The sequence below is a fragment of the Schistosoma mansoni genome, chromosome 1 (assembly GCF_000237925.1).
Source record: "Schistosoma mansoni strain Puerto Rico chromosome 1, complete genome".
Classification (NCBI taxonomy): Eukaryota; Metazoa; Platyhelminthes; class Trematoda; order Strigeidida; family Schistosomatidae; genus Schistosoma; species Schistosoma mansoni.
Genome location: NC_031495.1, coordinates 9403776 through 9418159, shown reverse-complemented (window position 1 = coordinate 9418159; position 14384 = coordinate 9403776). Strand labels below are relative to the sequence as shown.

At 30.8% G+C, this 14384-nt stretch overlaps 1 protein-coding gene across 1 annotated transcript; it reads right to left on the bottom strand.

The window, feature by feature from the left end:
- Nucleotides 1-11014: 11014 nt before the first annotated feature.
- Smp_200440 (uncharacterized protein) lies at nt 11015-11476 on the bottom strand (the record flags this gene model as incomplete). The annotated part of the gene is made up of 1 exon (XM_018793178.1): nt 11015-11476. The coding sequence occupies one exon, from the start codon at nt 11474-11476 to the stop codon at nt 11015-11017; it is 462 nt and encodes a 153-aa protein (XP_018647716.1).
- Between the last annotated feature and the right edge of the window lie 2908 nt (nt 11477-14384).

Genomic DNA, 14384 nt, shown 5'->3' with positions numbered 1-14384 from the left:
TGATTACTTTTCTCAGTTGACTTCCAACAAGTTGATTGGTGTCTGTAGTTGCGATAAAATATCATATTGCTTTACTATTAGTTCATATTCATATATGCATCAAATAAGAGGGGGGTCATTTAATGAAATGTAGTGATTCTTGTAATTAGTACAAGTTCCTTTACAGATGTTTCATTTCTGTAGCTTAAATTGCTAGTTTCTGGTTTATGTAAGATGAAATGGAGTGGTTCTATTTACTTGTGTGAAACATTACTTCCGAAAAGTTTTCATAATCTATATGATGATCTTTTAACTGTCATTTTCATCTAGTAAGAAGAATAGCCTTTAAAAAGTGTAATACAATACAGTACAATACATTCCGAACAACATGATCATACATATACTTATTAAGAACACTTATAGACAAAAAATTAAAGGGTTAATAAAACAAATGCGAGATAAGAGGAAACAAACATAGTAAAGAAAATAATATTGAAAACAATATGATACTCATCAAGCTGGGCAATAAATTAATATCACCAGGGTGTGTTAAGGGTGGAAGAAAAAAGTGTTTCTAAATACTTTAAAGTGCTTCTTTTAACGATTCAGGCATCAATAAAACCTTAGTACGCTCCTATGAACAACTTCGTATAGAACTATAAAGGTTGAGTTAAGATCAATCAAATAAATTGTTTAAACTATGTGTTTAGTAATACAGGAAGATCGATGTTTATTATCTGCATTTAATGGGTTGTTTGATTTTATTTGTTTCTCTAGCTATTTTGGTACATGTTCAGAGACCCTCATTTCCAAATCACACTTACTCCTCCCTATGCATAAATGATTACATATGTGAATTAATAAATGTATTGATACGTATTATAATGGTTTACATGATGTTTAAGTATGTTGCACAATACATTTTTAATAATTTGTTTCAACACAAGGCTATTTGACTCAACTCTGAATGATTGTATAATGTAAAGTCTTTCTATACCAGAAGTACGTTAGATTTCACCATACTATAACCTATAGATTTATCAATTTAAGTCTACATATATGGTACTGTAATGGGAGCATTTCTGACTGTAACACATTAAATGACACAAGTATACATCCTACAGAGAACATTAGTTTGCTTAAAATGATAAATAACCCTTGTTGACCAGTACCAACTAACACAAACGTTAGATTTCAAACTTCCTGTAGATCCTTTCTACTATCTATCATCTGTGCTATTGATTAATCACTTAGCTATTAAGAAAACCGTGACGTTGATCGACAGAATTCGATCAGCAATGAAAACATTATAATTATTTCAAAACAAAGAACCAGTAAATTTCAATTAATGACTGTTGGGACATGATATTTATTGATTAAACATACTAAATGATCAACTTAATTCCTTTAGAGACTCATCAAGCTAATTGTCCCGGATTTTGTTTGAATTAAAATATATAAAAGTAATAACTTTAGAAATTCTACCCTAGGACTTGGGGAGTATGGGATAACCCGAAATGTTTAAGAAAGAAGACATCAATATGTAGTTTGTTTTACTGAGTTAATTTTGAAATCCCCCTCATAGAATATTCAGAACTGAAGAATATTTAAGTAAACAATTAATTTTCCATAACTTTATTATTGGATTCTATAATTCAAAGTTCATAGTTATATTGATGGAGTTTTGTTCTCTGAGCTGGATGGTTTGATCGTGGAGCTTTCATCGTCCTTCTGAACGATATCATCAGCACAAACTTCTGGTAGAAGTGAAGTGTTTAAATTTCTCCACATGTGATTCACAGTTTGTCCTATACACCTCGATGTTGATTGGTTCTTATTGACCTTAAATCTGTCATAGTTATTTTATTACAATGGACAAAATGTTACCTTCTTTTAGTAAAGAAAAACTTTTACATCAGTTACGACTTGAATTCTTCGAAAATGTATCATCTATAATGACAAACGTAATTTACTAAAAGTTAGGAGAACTCGTTTTAAGGTAATGCGTTGTAACTAATATAATCCATCTAATAAAGCAAATCATATGAATAACACGTATATTAGGAGAACTTTGTTTGCATGATGGAAATAATAGTAATAACAATAATGTTGTATGAATAGGATTTGTAATAAGAAAGGTGTTGCTAAGGTGATGATGATAAGAAATTCATGTGAATTAGCAGAAATGAATATATAAATTTAAAAAAATGGGGCAGGATAGAAATAAACACAAAACTGATTGGGTAGTCAGTAGGTTAAAATATTCAGTTTAGGTATATAGTGATCCAATAGCGGGCCAACGTAAACACAGAAAATGAACATACCTTTTTTTTGATACATCAGTTAGGTTTCTTGGAGTTGATTCGAATGGTTTAAGTTATGTAGTGAAGTTGTAACCTTGCTTCGTTAGGTGGATTCATGAAATTTGATACAACATAGAGAAAGCCTATTATAATGTTCACTATCTGTCAACAAAGAAAGAATAACATTTTTAATAGGTTTCATGAAACCCTTTCTTAACTATACAAGTGCGTGTTCCTAAACGCTTAAGTAAATAGTCCTCTGAGTACGGCCTGCGTAAATAGCTCCATAGAAGCGATTAAGTCGGCATACTCATATAGATGAGGTCTTCATCAGTAACCTATTCTTGATTCATTGTGTAAGTATTGGTTTAGTTGGGAAGATCACATGTAACTTGGCGGAACTTAGTGTCCTCTCAAAAGATCTTTAAGTCTACGTGTCATCCTCTATATCTCCCTTAAAATCGAGTTTTGGATAAAGATTTTTGATACGAACTTTGTCGGCGTTTGTTCTATATATCTATCCAGACATAACTTTTGATGAAATTATCTGGATAACTGCTCCTTTGTAATACATTCTTCAATTTATCGTCTTTACTATCTACACTATCCTCAGAACACAACAGTCTGATTCTATGACTCAGATATTTAAACAGATTTATTCGATACTGAAGAGGTGTAAAGCTATGTAAACGGTTTAATTGATCAGTCCATTTATTCTTTTTAAATGAATTCCTTCTTATGAAACTGCTCGTCATTCTGGAGACTGGACATTAAAGAAAGCTATGTTATTATCATAATTTTCGTTTCTAGCAAACTCATTAGCTGGATAAACGTTATTGAAGCTATCCAAAAGCTCTTGTTTATTAATACTGTTGTTACACATGATTAGTCTTTTATCTACTTATTACCAATAACATTCTAGCTAATTTATTACATCCTATAATAATCTATTTTCTAGTTTTACCGGTAAAGTATCACTGAGCATCGAACCTAGGGCAGAACCCATTACTACTCAATCTACTTGTTTATGGGCTTCTTTTTTAAATGTGAAGTGAATATTCATTTTTTATTTCAACAGAAGCTCGTCTATTTTCTCTACTGATATCAATTATCATTATTCACTTTTCTGAAAGTTATTGACACATTCAATCGATAGTTATTGTCAGTAGAATATTTGTCAATCAAGTTGTTATGTCTACAGATAACACAGTTCCATCTTTTATATTCATATTTTTATATCTACAATTTCATATGCGTCTTTAATATTTTACTTTATCAAGTTTCGATATTGAATTAACTAATTGTATATTCTTTACTTATAATAGTAAATTCAAAGTATTTTGATATGAGTCAATGTTTGAATAAAAAGAAAATATCTGTTAAGTATTACTTACGTATGTTACTCCCAATGGAGCATGAGCCGCCGACCAGCGTACTCCAACCCACTCTGTCCTAGGCCTTCCTTCCTAGTTCTATCTCATTTTTGTTCATTTTGCTCATGTCTGTCACCATTTCTAAATGTAATGTGTTCTTTGGTCTTCCTCTTTTCTTTTGGCCTTCAGGATTCGATGTGAAGTTTTGTCTTATGATGCAGTTGGCTGCTTTCCCCAATGTGTGTCCTATCCACTTCCAGTGCTTCTTCGTGACTTCTTCTTCCGCTGAAATCTGGTTTGTTCTCTCCTAAAGTAGAGTGTTGCTAATAGTATCTGGTCAATGGATCCGAAGTATCTTGCGTAGACAACTGTTGATAAACACCTGTATCTTCTGGATGATGGTCTTCGTAGTTCTCCAGGTTTCTGCCTCATACAGTAGTACTGTCTTGACATTTGTATTGAAAATTCTGATCTTGGTGTTGGTTGACAATGGTTTTGAGTTCCAGATGTTGTTCAGTTGTAAATATGCCGTTCTTACTTTGCCGATCCTCGCCCTCACGTCTGCATCAGATCCATCGCGTTCATCAATGAGGTTCTCACATCCTCCAAAGCTTCTCCATCAAGTGTAATTGGTGCATGCTGTATAGTTAATTGTAATTTAATACTTCATTTAAACAGTTAGTTTTCATTTCATCATTTCATCTTTCTTTTTAATAAGTAATTACGTGCTAACTTTGAAAAAACAACAACAACTAAATCTAGGCGCCTAGAATAGATTTAAATTTCCGAAACTATTTAAATAAAACAATGCTCAAATTGATCAGTATAAGTTCCAGTCCTTTTGTTCTTAAAACAAAACAAAACAAAACCTTTCGTTCTAACTTCAAACAACATTTATACTCTACAAATATTTCAATTATAATCTAATTCTACCTTAGTAAATGTTATATATATCAGATGAATGTTGATAATCACTATCAATAACTTACTGATAAGGGTAATATCATTTAGCATAGAGTCAAATTCATACAGTCACATCATGTACAGTTAGAAATGTTTACAATTGAATATTATTTTAAAAAAAATAAAATCAGTTTTATGTGTACATTTCTGTTTTATTGTGAAGAGAATTTTCTTTTCAGCGATATCATCTATATAGACTGTACAATCGCATTTATAGTTAATTAATGAATAAGTTCGTCAGTTGAAAAATTGAAAGATTACATTATTTCAGGTGTCAGAAGAAAGTAACATAATAATGTGGAATTGAAGTTAGGCATTAGCATCGTTAGATGCTAGCTCAGTGGTCCAGAGGTTAGGGATTCACGTGAGGGGATGATCGTCCTTGGTTCGAGTCTTGTGTGCGAAGTCATGGATGTGCAGTGCTGAGGAGTTCCGCACTAGGGCGAAATGACCGTTCAGTGCTTTCAGGTGTCCAGTGGTAGTCTAGCTTAGATTGGCTTATGAATTCAACTATTAGGATTTAGAAAAAGGTAATACGATGAAACTAAACATGTAAAGGATAACTCTCCATTCGATGAGTATGAGAAAGTCAAAGAATAAATGTGGAAAAGTGAATGTGATAAGAATGAACAATTAAAGTTAAAATGAATAAAATAAAATATTGAAGGTGTATTAACAACTGAATTGTTATCCATTAAACTTACATGTCACGGTGATGAAAGAATGATAACTTGGACACCTCCCTTTTTTGTACACAGAGCTCAAGTTTAAAACGTGGGTCACTAAAGCCTTTGAATTGAACAAATTATTGATTTGTGCTATTCTCGAATCAGACCGTTGGATTGCATAAGAGATTCTGAAGGATTTGTCTAGGGGGGGCCGTGTTCCATTATTGAAATATTGATTGTTTATACATACGACTTTCGAAAACTAAGCAGACTAATTTTCAGAGATTTTATTTATTAGTCTACTCGCAATGACAATAATTGTTTGAAAAGTAAGGATACATCAGTACAAACCGCAGTATTTATTAGCACCTTCAAGTCTAAACACTTTTATAATTAATATGTTTTGATAATACAGTTCCTATGACAGTTATCACAAATTACTTACTACCTTATCGCTTAGATCTCTGAATTGTTGGTTTATATCATGAGACAGTACATGTTTAGTTTATTGTGAGAGTTTTACTTCAAGTAAATGTCTATAATTAATACGACATTTAAAGCCTACCGAATACATAAATTGCATGCTTATTTATAGCAACTTGAACACAGTAGTAATATGACACAATATCTGTAGTAATTTTCAAACTGTATGTTACTATTCTTAACAAACGATGAATTATACATATTTGTCAACTACATTACCTCTTTTCTGTAATTTATAACTCACACAGTTAACTTGTATTCCATGTCAACTAGGTACCTTGATTATCACTTACTTGTTAACAACTTTATTATCAATATAAGGTTGTGGATATTTTTGAGCTTTTTAATTGAGATTATGAACTAACCGATGTTAGATTCACTTAGTATTGTTTTTTTTGCATTTTCCCATTGATGCTTAGGACTGCAAATGGTCAGTCTCTTATCGCCATATGTGCATACTGTGCGTATTGCCTCGATATAGCCTTAATTCACAAACATTATAAGCAAAGATGGATAGTGGCTAGCACTGTTAGACACTGTTGGACAACCACTGAAAACCTGGAAGCACTGGACGGTCATTTCGTCCTAGTATGGGACTCTTCACTGTCTTATTATTATTCATAACCTCGTCCTCTCTTTTTTGTGATTTCTGCAAATCTTGTTCTTCTCACTTTATTGAAATTTATCAAGGAATCAGAATGTACAGAAATTTTTCGCTCATTTATTAGTTTACTGTTTGTAATCTGGTACTAATTCATTGAAGTAGTTCTGTGGAAATCTATGTATTATTTGGATAATCAGGTTAAAATATAACCGATAGATATGGAGAACTTTTGATCATATAAGTTTTAAGTAACCATCAAACTTTCTTAACTTTGTGTTAAATAGTTGTAGTGTAAAACATAACTCATTTTGCTGATTTATTATTTTAACTTTTTATGTCTATTAACTGAGAACTAACCGATTTATGTGAACGATTTGTCACAGTAATTAAATTGATTTAAGCGATCGATTACACATAGATATGATCACACAGTACTTTGTTTGGTATAATATATTTATAAGCAATTCTCAATGGACATTGGTGTCAACTAATTAATTAGTGAACTGATTAACTATGAATGTAAAAACGTCACTTGTGGGCGTAGTGACTCATCGATAACAGAGGATACTATAACAGAAGATAAGACGAAAACAGTCGAATTGTTGTTCCGCGTTTCAAGAACATCACACCCACCACCCATAGATGCACATTGACAAAGTATTCTAATATAAGATGAAACAGTTACATTGTGCTTACTCTCATAATTAAACATTCATTCAAGACATTCAGAATAAATTATTTTCAATTAAACAATTATTTTGAAGCGCTTAGTACCTTGTATAAATTTCGATAGAGCAATGAGAAGACGGAGTTATTCCGACCTAGACAATGCACGAATGATTACGTCAAATCCCATCGCATTTAACAATTTACATGTTTGTGAGGACACATATACATAGGGAGGAATAATTGACAAATGAAACCAAGGGTAATCGAACTTGTGTCTAAACAGCTTTAAAAACCAGTTAATGTCAAATGATCCAATCAACGTGGGAAGTAGAAAACCATGTTCATTGAATGCAAAATATGTAGTTGAAATGAAGCACTGAACTGACAGCAATACATTTTTTTAAATGTTGTATATAAATTGTCAAGGACGAATTCTCAGGTTTGTTGAAGTCTTGGCTATACGGAAATTTAAACCTCCCCTATGTGTATAAAAACAATTTGTTGTAACCTTGAATTTACACTGGTAATCTTTGAGTTATTTTATGACTTAAGGTAATGAGGCAATTTCTAATTCTTTATATACGATGTAAAAACGATTTCTTTTCTCCTCTTTATTGACTTCTTACTTAAACTTTCATTTAACTGACCTTTATTAATCTTCATATAAAATCCTTTGATAAGTATATGTGTGACCAGTTTGTTTGAAATGTATAACTCAAATACATCACATCAACACCGTCTAACAAAATTATTGCATTATTTAATATTCCATCATACAGAATAGTTTAATTTAATAATTTGCATATTCTTTAATAGTCATTTTATATTAATATGAGATTAATGGTTCAGTTTGAACGATATATCCTTTGATGAATATGACCTAAAATTTAATTTATTAAATTTGATAAAATAAAACCCTATTCCTTTTGGATAAATATTTTATCGATGAGAGGGAGTAATTCAAGATCATATTGAAATTAATCATCCGATGACATTTATGAATGAATCCCAAGGGATAAGTAAACAGAATATGTATATTGGGACAATATAAGATTTAAAGGGATTAATAATGATTGATTATTTAAAGAAGGTGCAAAAGAGGGTTATGATATGTAAATTATATAGTATTTAAAAATTTTCTATTTTTTTTAAGTCTGTCAGTAATCAGTCATCTTACAATTAATGATTATATATATTTGTTTTTCAGTTGCATAATGTTCTTGTTTATTTATTATTTATTTATTTGAACACATAAATATTGGTACAAAGGGGCACCAGATATATATGCGCCACACAAATCTCATTTGATTTGTGTGAGAGCTGTGATATTGCTCGGGTGCCCAAACCGAAGCAGGTGGTTTTCTTAGGGGACCACATCCGGAGCCTTTGACTTAAAGATTTGATCGATAAGGCAGTGGAGCATCGTAAGGAGACGCAATCCCATGGTAGCCGGTGACTGACAATTGATTCATACGCCATTTGTTCCCATGTGCATCATTGGTTTGGAATCAGGGCTTTCCAGCTCCCTTAGGTGAACTTTCCGTGTTCACTGATCCCGTTAAAGCGCCGGACATTCGCTTTTTGTCCTCTCAATTTAGTAAACAATAGTAATGCCACGATAAGACAGTGATTAGGACTTCTCTGGCAGAGGCTTTATACTCTTGGCTATGTGAGAGCATTTGGAGAGGGAGAGCGGACTCTCCTCACTCTCGGCCGTACCAGGGCATTTGTCAGAAGTTAGTTGTTAGTTTCCCAACGTGAATATATGTGATGATAATTTAACAAATTGTGACATAATATAACACTTTCAAATTTCATGTAAGCTATCACTTTCTTCAAAATTTTTCGAGAAAACATCATAGGGGGGAAATAATTCTGTTTATAGAGATCTAAACCGATTGATTTTAAACAAAGAATATCAAATAAAATCTATAATGTTATCAAATTATTTAGTTAAGTAATAGTTCAACTTGAGTGATACAATTTATTCATCTCTTAAGACTAAGTAAATATAATACTCATCATTATTAAGAGATCAATGAAACTGAAGATAAATTTACTTTATAATCAGCTTAATCTCATAAAATTTGGTTTAGTTATAAATGATTCATAAATTATTGTATTCTGGTATTAGTAATGTAGTGAACAAGAACACGAGTGGGGACAATCGAATGTATTTAGGCACAAAATTACAGTTAATTGGCAAACTATTAATCAATTGTCTCATTCTTCACCATTCCTTCTGCAAATATCAGTCTATCGTCTCCGATTATTGTTATCCATGCATTTTCATACCAATTACTTTTCGTTTTCGTCTTTTCATTATCGATCTTCAATTGAAATACAATCATTGCCCGACCATCGTTATATACTACTTATGTGGATATAAGTAACCCACACCACAGTAATATTTTTTCTTACTTCAACAATAACAGAGTTAATACAGGTCAGAAACTATGTTCAATATATCAATGTTTTGTAAGTGACTAATATATATAGAGATTTCTTTAATCAACCTATGGTAAGAACCAAAATATTACTGCCTTAAAAACTAATTTATCAGTTAGTTTGTAATAACAGATTTTAAAACTTGAAAGTTATTATGTTTTATTGCATTTACAGCTTGCCTGAATATGAGATTTAAAAGTATATACGATTCAATATCTGCTAACCGTTTTAAATTGTGAAAATGTTCTGTTATTTAAGCTGATACAACTAACTTTATTCATCCGTCATATATATGAGATAAGTTAATTTTAATGTACTCGTCCATTGTTCTTTAACAAGCAGATAAGAAGGAAAATATGTCGATAGCTGTATTGTTTTCATTTCATGGTGGTCTAGCTTCAATTGACTCACGCTTTCAACTATGAAAACGAAATACACTTTAATAACTAGTCACTTATCCGAATAGCTATATTACACCTTGACCGATATAATTTAGTCATTAACAAGAATATGAAACTTATTTTAATTAATGATTAATTAAAGGGCAAAGTTATTTGTCAAATTCACTATTGAATTATTCGAATTCAACACATATATTCGCAAGACTTATTTTCATGATAAGATGTACATGAATCACAATTGTATAACTCAAACCATAGGTACTATAAAATACAGAATGCGTTAAATGATTATGCCAAGAAGTACTTTATTATTAACATTATTATTATTATCATCAATATTATTGTTATTCTTGATATTTGTTTTCGTATCGTAGAACATATATATGTGTGTGAATAGTTTTGAACTGGTAATTGTTTTCAAATTGATAGTAATTATATCATATTGACACATGAACATACATACACATTCATACAAATACAAATTGTGATGTAACTAACCAACATTAACACTTACTTATAGAATAGATTTCATTTAGTAAAATGTTATCCACTTTGTATGTGTAGTAGTAATAGTAGGAGTAGTAGTAGTAGTAGTACAATATCTCAACCATTTTTCGTGAGCATAGTAATAGCAACAAGTTAGACGATGTAAAAAATAACATTCATGAATTATTGTTTATATTGTCAACGTAAACAATAGTACATTAACAACAGTGAAAGAGAAAACAGAAATAAAATGCATTGATAAAGAGAACAAAACAATAACATTCTCGGTAAATATGATGACGAGTTTAACAATCACTAATTAAAACGTTCCCTTGTATAAAACTTGTAGAATTGTAGACCATATAGGAAAGTGTATCATGAGTAAAAGAGTACAGAAGAACATTTAAATTAAGATAAGAAGTACACACACACACACAAACGAACAATCAATCAGTGTAAGGACTTATCAATGTATTACTTTTTCTTGTTTATTGACAAACGTCATATTGAATGACCTAATTCATTTGTTTTTGAGATATTCATAATAACTGATAACAACACCAACGAAAACTAAATTACGGCTACTAAACAGAATGTTATAGGCTATTGTATGCGTTGTTTTTTTTCAAAGGACAATTTAATGTTTATAGGTTGACTTATCTGTATTCAAATTTGGACGTACAATAGTATTGACATTTTGTAAGAAATTTCTACGTTTTAACCATTTCTTCAATCTTGGTTGTTTACTCATACATTCATTCCAACCATTAATTGATCGCATAATTTCATTGTATACATAATAACTACTTCTAGGCATTGGTGTAAATGCATATAATAATTTGCCATATATCATTTTAATATGTAATTTTTCATCTGTTTCACTTGTATCCATAATCGGTGTTTCTTGTTTTTCTAAATAATCAAATAATTTTGATAAAAACATATCAATTGGATGTGGACCACATGGAAAGTCAATTAATAATGAGGAATCATCAAGTGATTCACTATTTATGCACAATATAGTACATATTACATAAGTAGTTAAGATGAATAAATGTTTTTTAGATGTGCATAAATTATAATGATAATATTTATGCATTATTAATTCTTAATGGATAGTAACAATGAAATAGTTTCCAATAGTTTTGTTCCTCACTTTGTTTTTCGTTTTTGTTTTTTTTGGGATCAGAAAATTTATCTTAATATATTTTTGTCTTCTAAAAGTGTCTTACTACTTATATAGTGTATGTTTTTTTTTCTCAAATGATAGGGAAATTATATAAGAAGAACAAATAATAATACTTCACAAGATTTAGATAAATAAGAAATACATGGATAGATGGTATCACCTTGAACGTGTGATTAATGTATATTGCTGATTTTTGATTGGTTGATATTTATTAATGTAACTATCATTTTTATTGGTTAGTAATAATCAACCAATAGAAATAATCCATTTATTTCAGTTATAAATATATATATTTTAGAGTTGACTTTTTTTAATTTAACGAAACTCAAGAAAATTTAACACATAATATCACAGTTCATAAGATTTCATATGTAATAACAATAATAGTGTTATTATAATATAGTTAATAAACTTACATCACTGACTGACTTTAGTTAAGCAAGTATTGATAATCATGAGTCACTAAGCAGCAGAAATCTTCAATAGTGAGTATTAAAGTTAGGTGTGGATTAATATCAATAATTCAAATAACCAATGATAGTGAATTATTGTGGATTGAATGAAACTGAAAGTGTAAACCAACTCACTGGTCCGAAGACTAGGTATTCACTGTGTGGTTTGAATGTCTTTGGTTGAAACCTTAATGAATTCATGAATGTGTGGCACTGAATAATCTCATACTTCAATAAAATAACTGTCGCCCATTTTCTGGTTTTCTGTCATTGACTTATAAATTCAATAATTTTTTTAAATTCCTCCTATCAATAATCCAAATAATGTCTATCCATGAATCATCAAAAGGAAATGTATAAACCACATAGACAAACAAGAAAATATGCTGACAAATTTCTTGAAAATATAATAAAAAGTCTTTAGTTTCACTACACTTTCTATTATTGACCCATAGTTTAATACAAAACTGAATTGATCAAATTACAACTGAAATACCAAGTACAAATTGTTTAAAATTTTCAATTCAGTAATATCCATTTACTCCACTATCTTCCAGCATATAACAAATTATTCTTAATTAAAGTGTAACTAAACGAACAAAAATTAAATTCAGTGTATTCAACACTTAATATCCAATGATCCTTTAAAAAATGCCAAGAACAAGAGGGAGACATTTTTATAGATGAAATACCCTAAAACTTAAGTCATTTTACATTCAGAGAGTATAGATTCTTTCAATTTTTAGAGATCATACGAACGAAACGTCTATCTTCTGATTCGCTACCAGGTTCAATTATGTCGTTAGCTTAAAAACGCACATCTATTGATTATTTTTATCTACTGACAATACTTTTTGTAAAATATTTATTTTTTCATTGATAGCTCCTGCTCTATATAAGTGAGATAAGCATAGGTGGGATATAGTATGTAGGTGGATTACATAGCGATACAAGGTCATAGCTAAAACGTTTCTGTCTGAATCAGGAACGTACGTATATGCATAAGTTTTGAGCATAAATATTTTGCTTTTATCCAAAAATCTTCAAACACAGTCCTAATCTTCTAACTTCACATAACGAATTAACCAAGTGTAAGGAACGTGCTTAGTGACTGAATCAGACCTCAGAACACAAAATTATTTTACTTGTATAAATATAAATTATTTATTTCATTCAGATGAATAATTATTTATCGGAAGACTAATTAATTCGATAGACTACAGAGAAAGAACTCAGAGTATAAAACAGTATACAAGGCAATTCGTATCAGAAATTGAAACTCAAATTCGGATATCCAGGTCTCAATGTAAGAAATTTAATATGCAGTGGCAGTTTCCTAGTATTCTATGGTTTGTAAACACAGCTATGTTTAGTTAAAAATAACTAACTTCAACGTTCACTTGGATGGAAAGGTTCTAGATTTTTTGCTGATATTATCTACTACGATTTATCGACTGACCAAATACTAACTGATATTAAGTTTACACAACTCATAGGTAAATTACTGTTAAAAAAACTTTATTTCAGTTCTTTCATGCAGGTTGTTCTATACAGATAGAGAAGAAAGGAGTCCCATAATAGGACGAAACGGACGTCCAGTGCTTCCACGTTTTCCATGGTGGTCTAGCTTCAATTGACTCATGATTTCAACCATGACAAATACTGAAATCTCCACAAAACCCCTTCTGAAAATAAAAAAACTGACAAACTATGTTCAATCAACAAATAAATATAACTACTGATATCTTAACAAGTAGTTTCAAAAGTCTTTTTTATTTCTGTTTATATATTACTAGGTCTTAAAACCTATTAGACAAAAAAAAGTTTTATTCAAATAAACATGTTGTTTTTTCCTGTCATCATACAAAATTCTCATAAATTTCATACCCTAATAGCTTTCAACTTTATTACTAATGTATATGTACCTGTTCAACACATGAATCGAAAGTGAAAACAAACGTGATTTTTTAAAATTCACTTGGTGTTGTCTACTTGTATCTTCTCATTGTTATTTAGGACTGCAATTGATCAGTCTCTTGTTGGCATATGTGCATACTGTGTGAACTGTCTCGATATTACCTTAAGTCACAAGCTTTATAAGCGATGATAGATAGTGGCTAGCAGTGGAATCCAGGATGCGCGTTTCATCCTATCTGGAACTCGTCAGCTAGATGTACCTTCATCTCAGAGTTGATGTTCACTCTGGGACTCCAACTCAGTACCGTTTGCTTCAAACGCCATCGCGTTATCCACTCAGCTACTGAGTCCTTATAGCCACTTGCTTGTGCAATCGGGTGGATAACGCGATGGCGATTGAAATGAACGGTACTAGGTTCGAGTCCCAGAGCGAACATCAACTCTGAGAT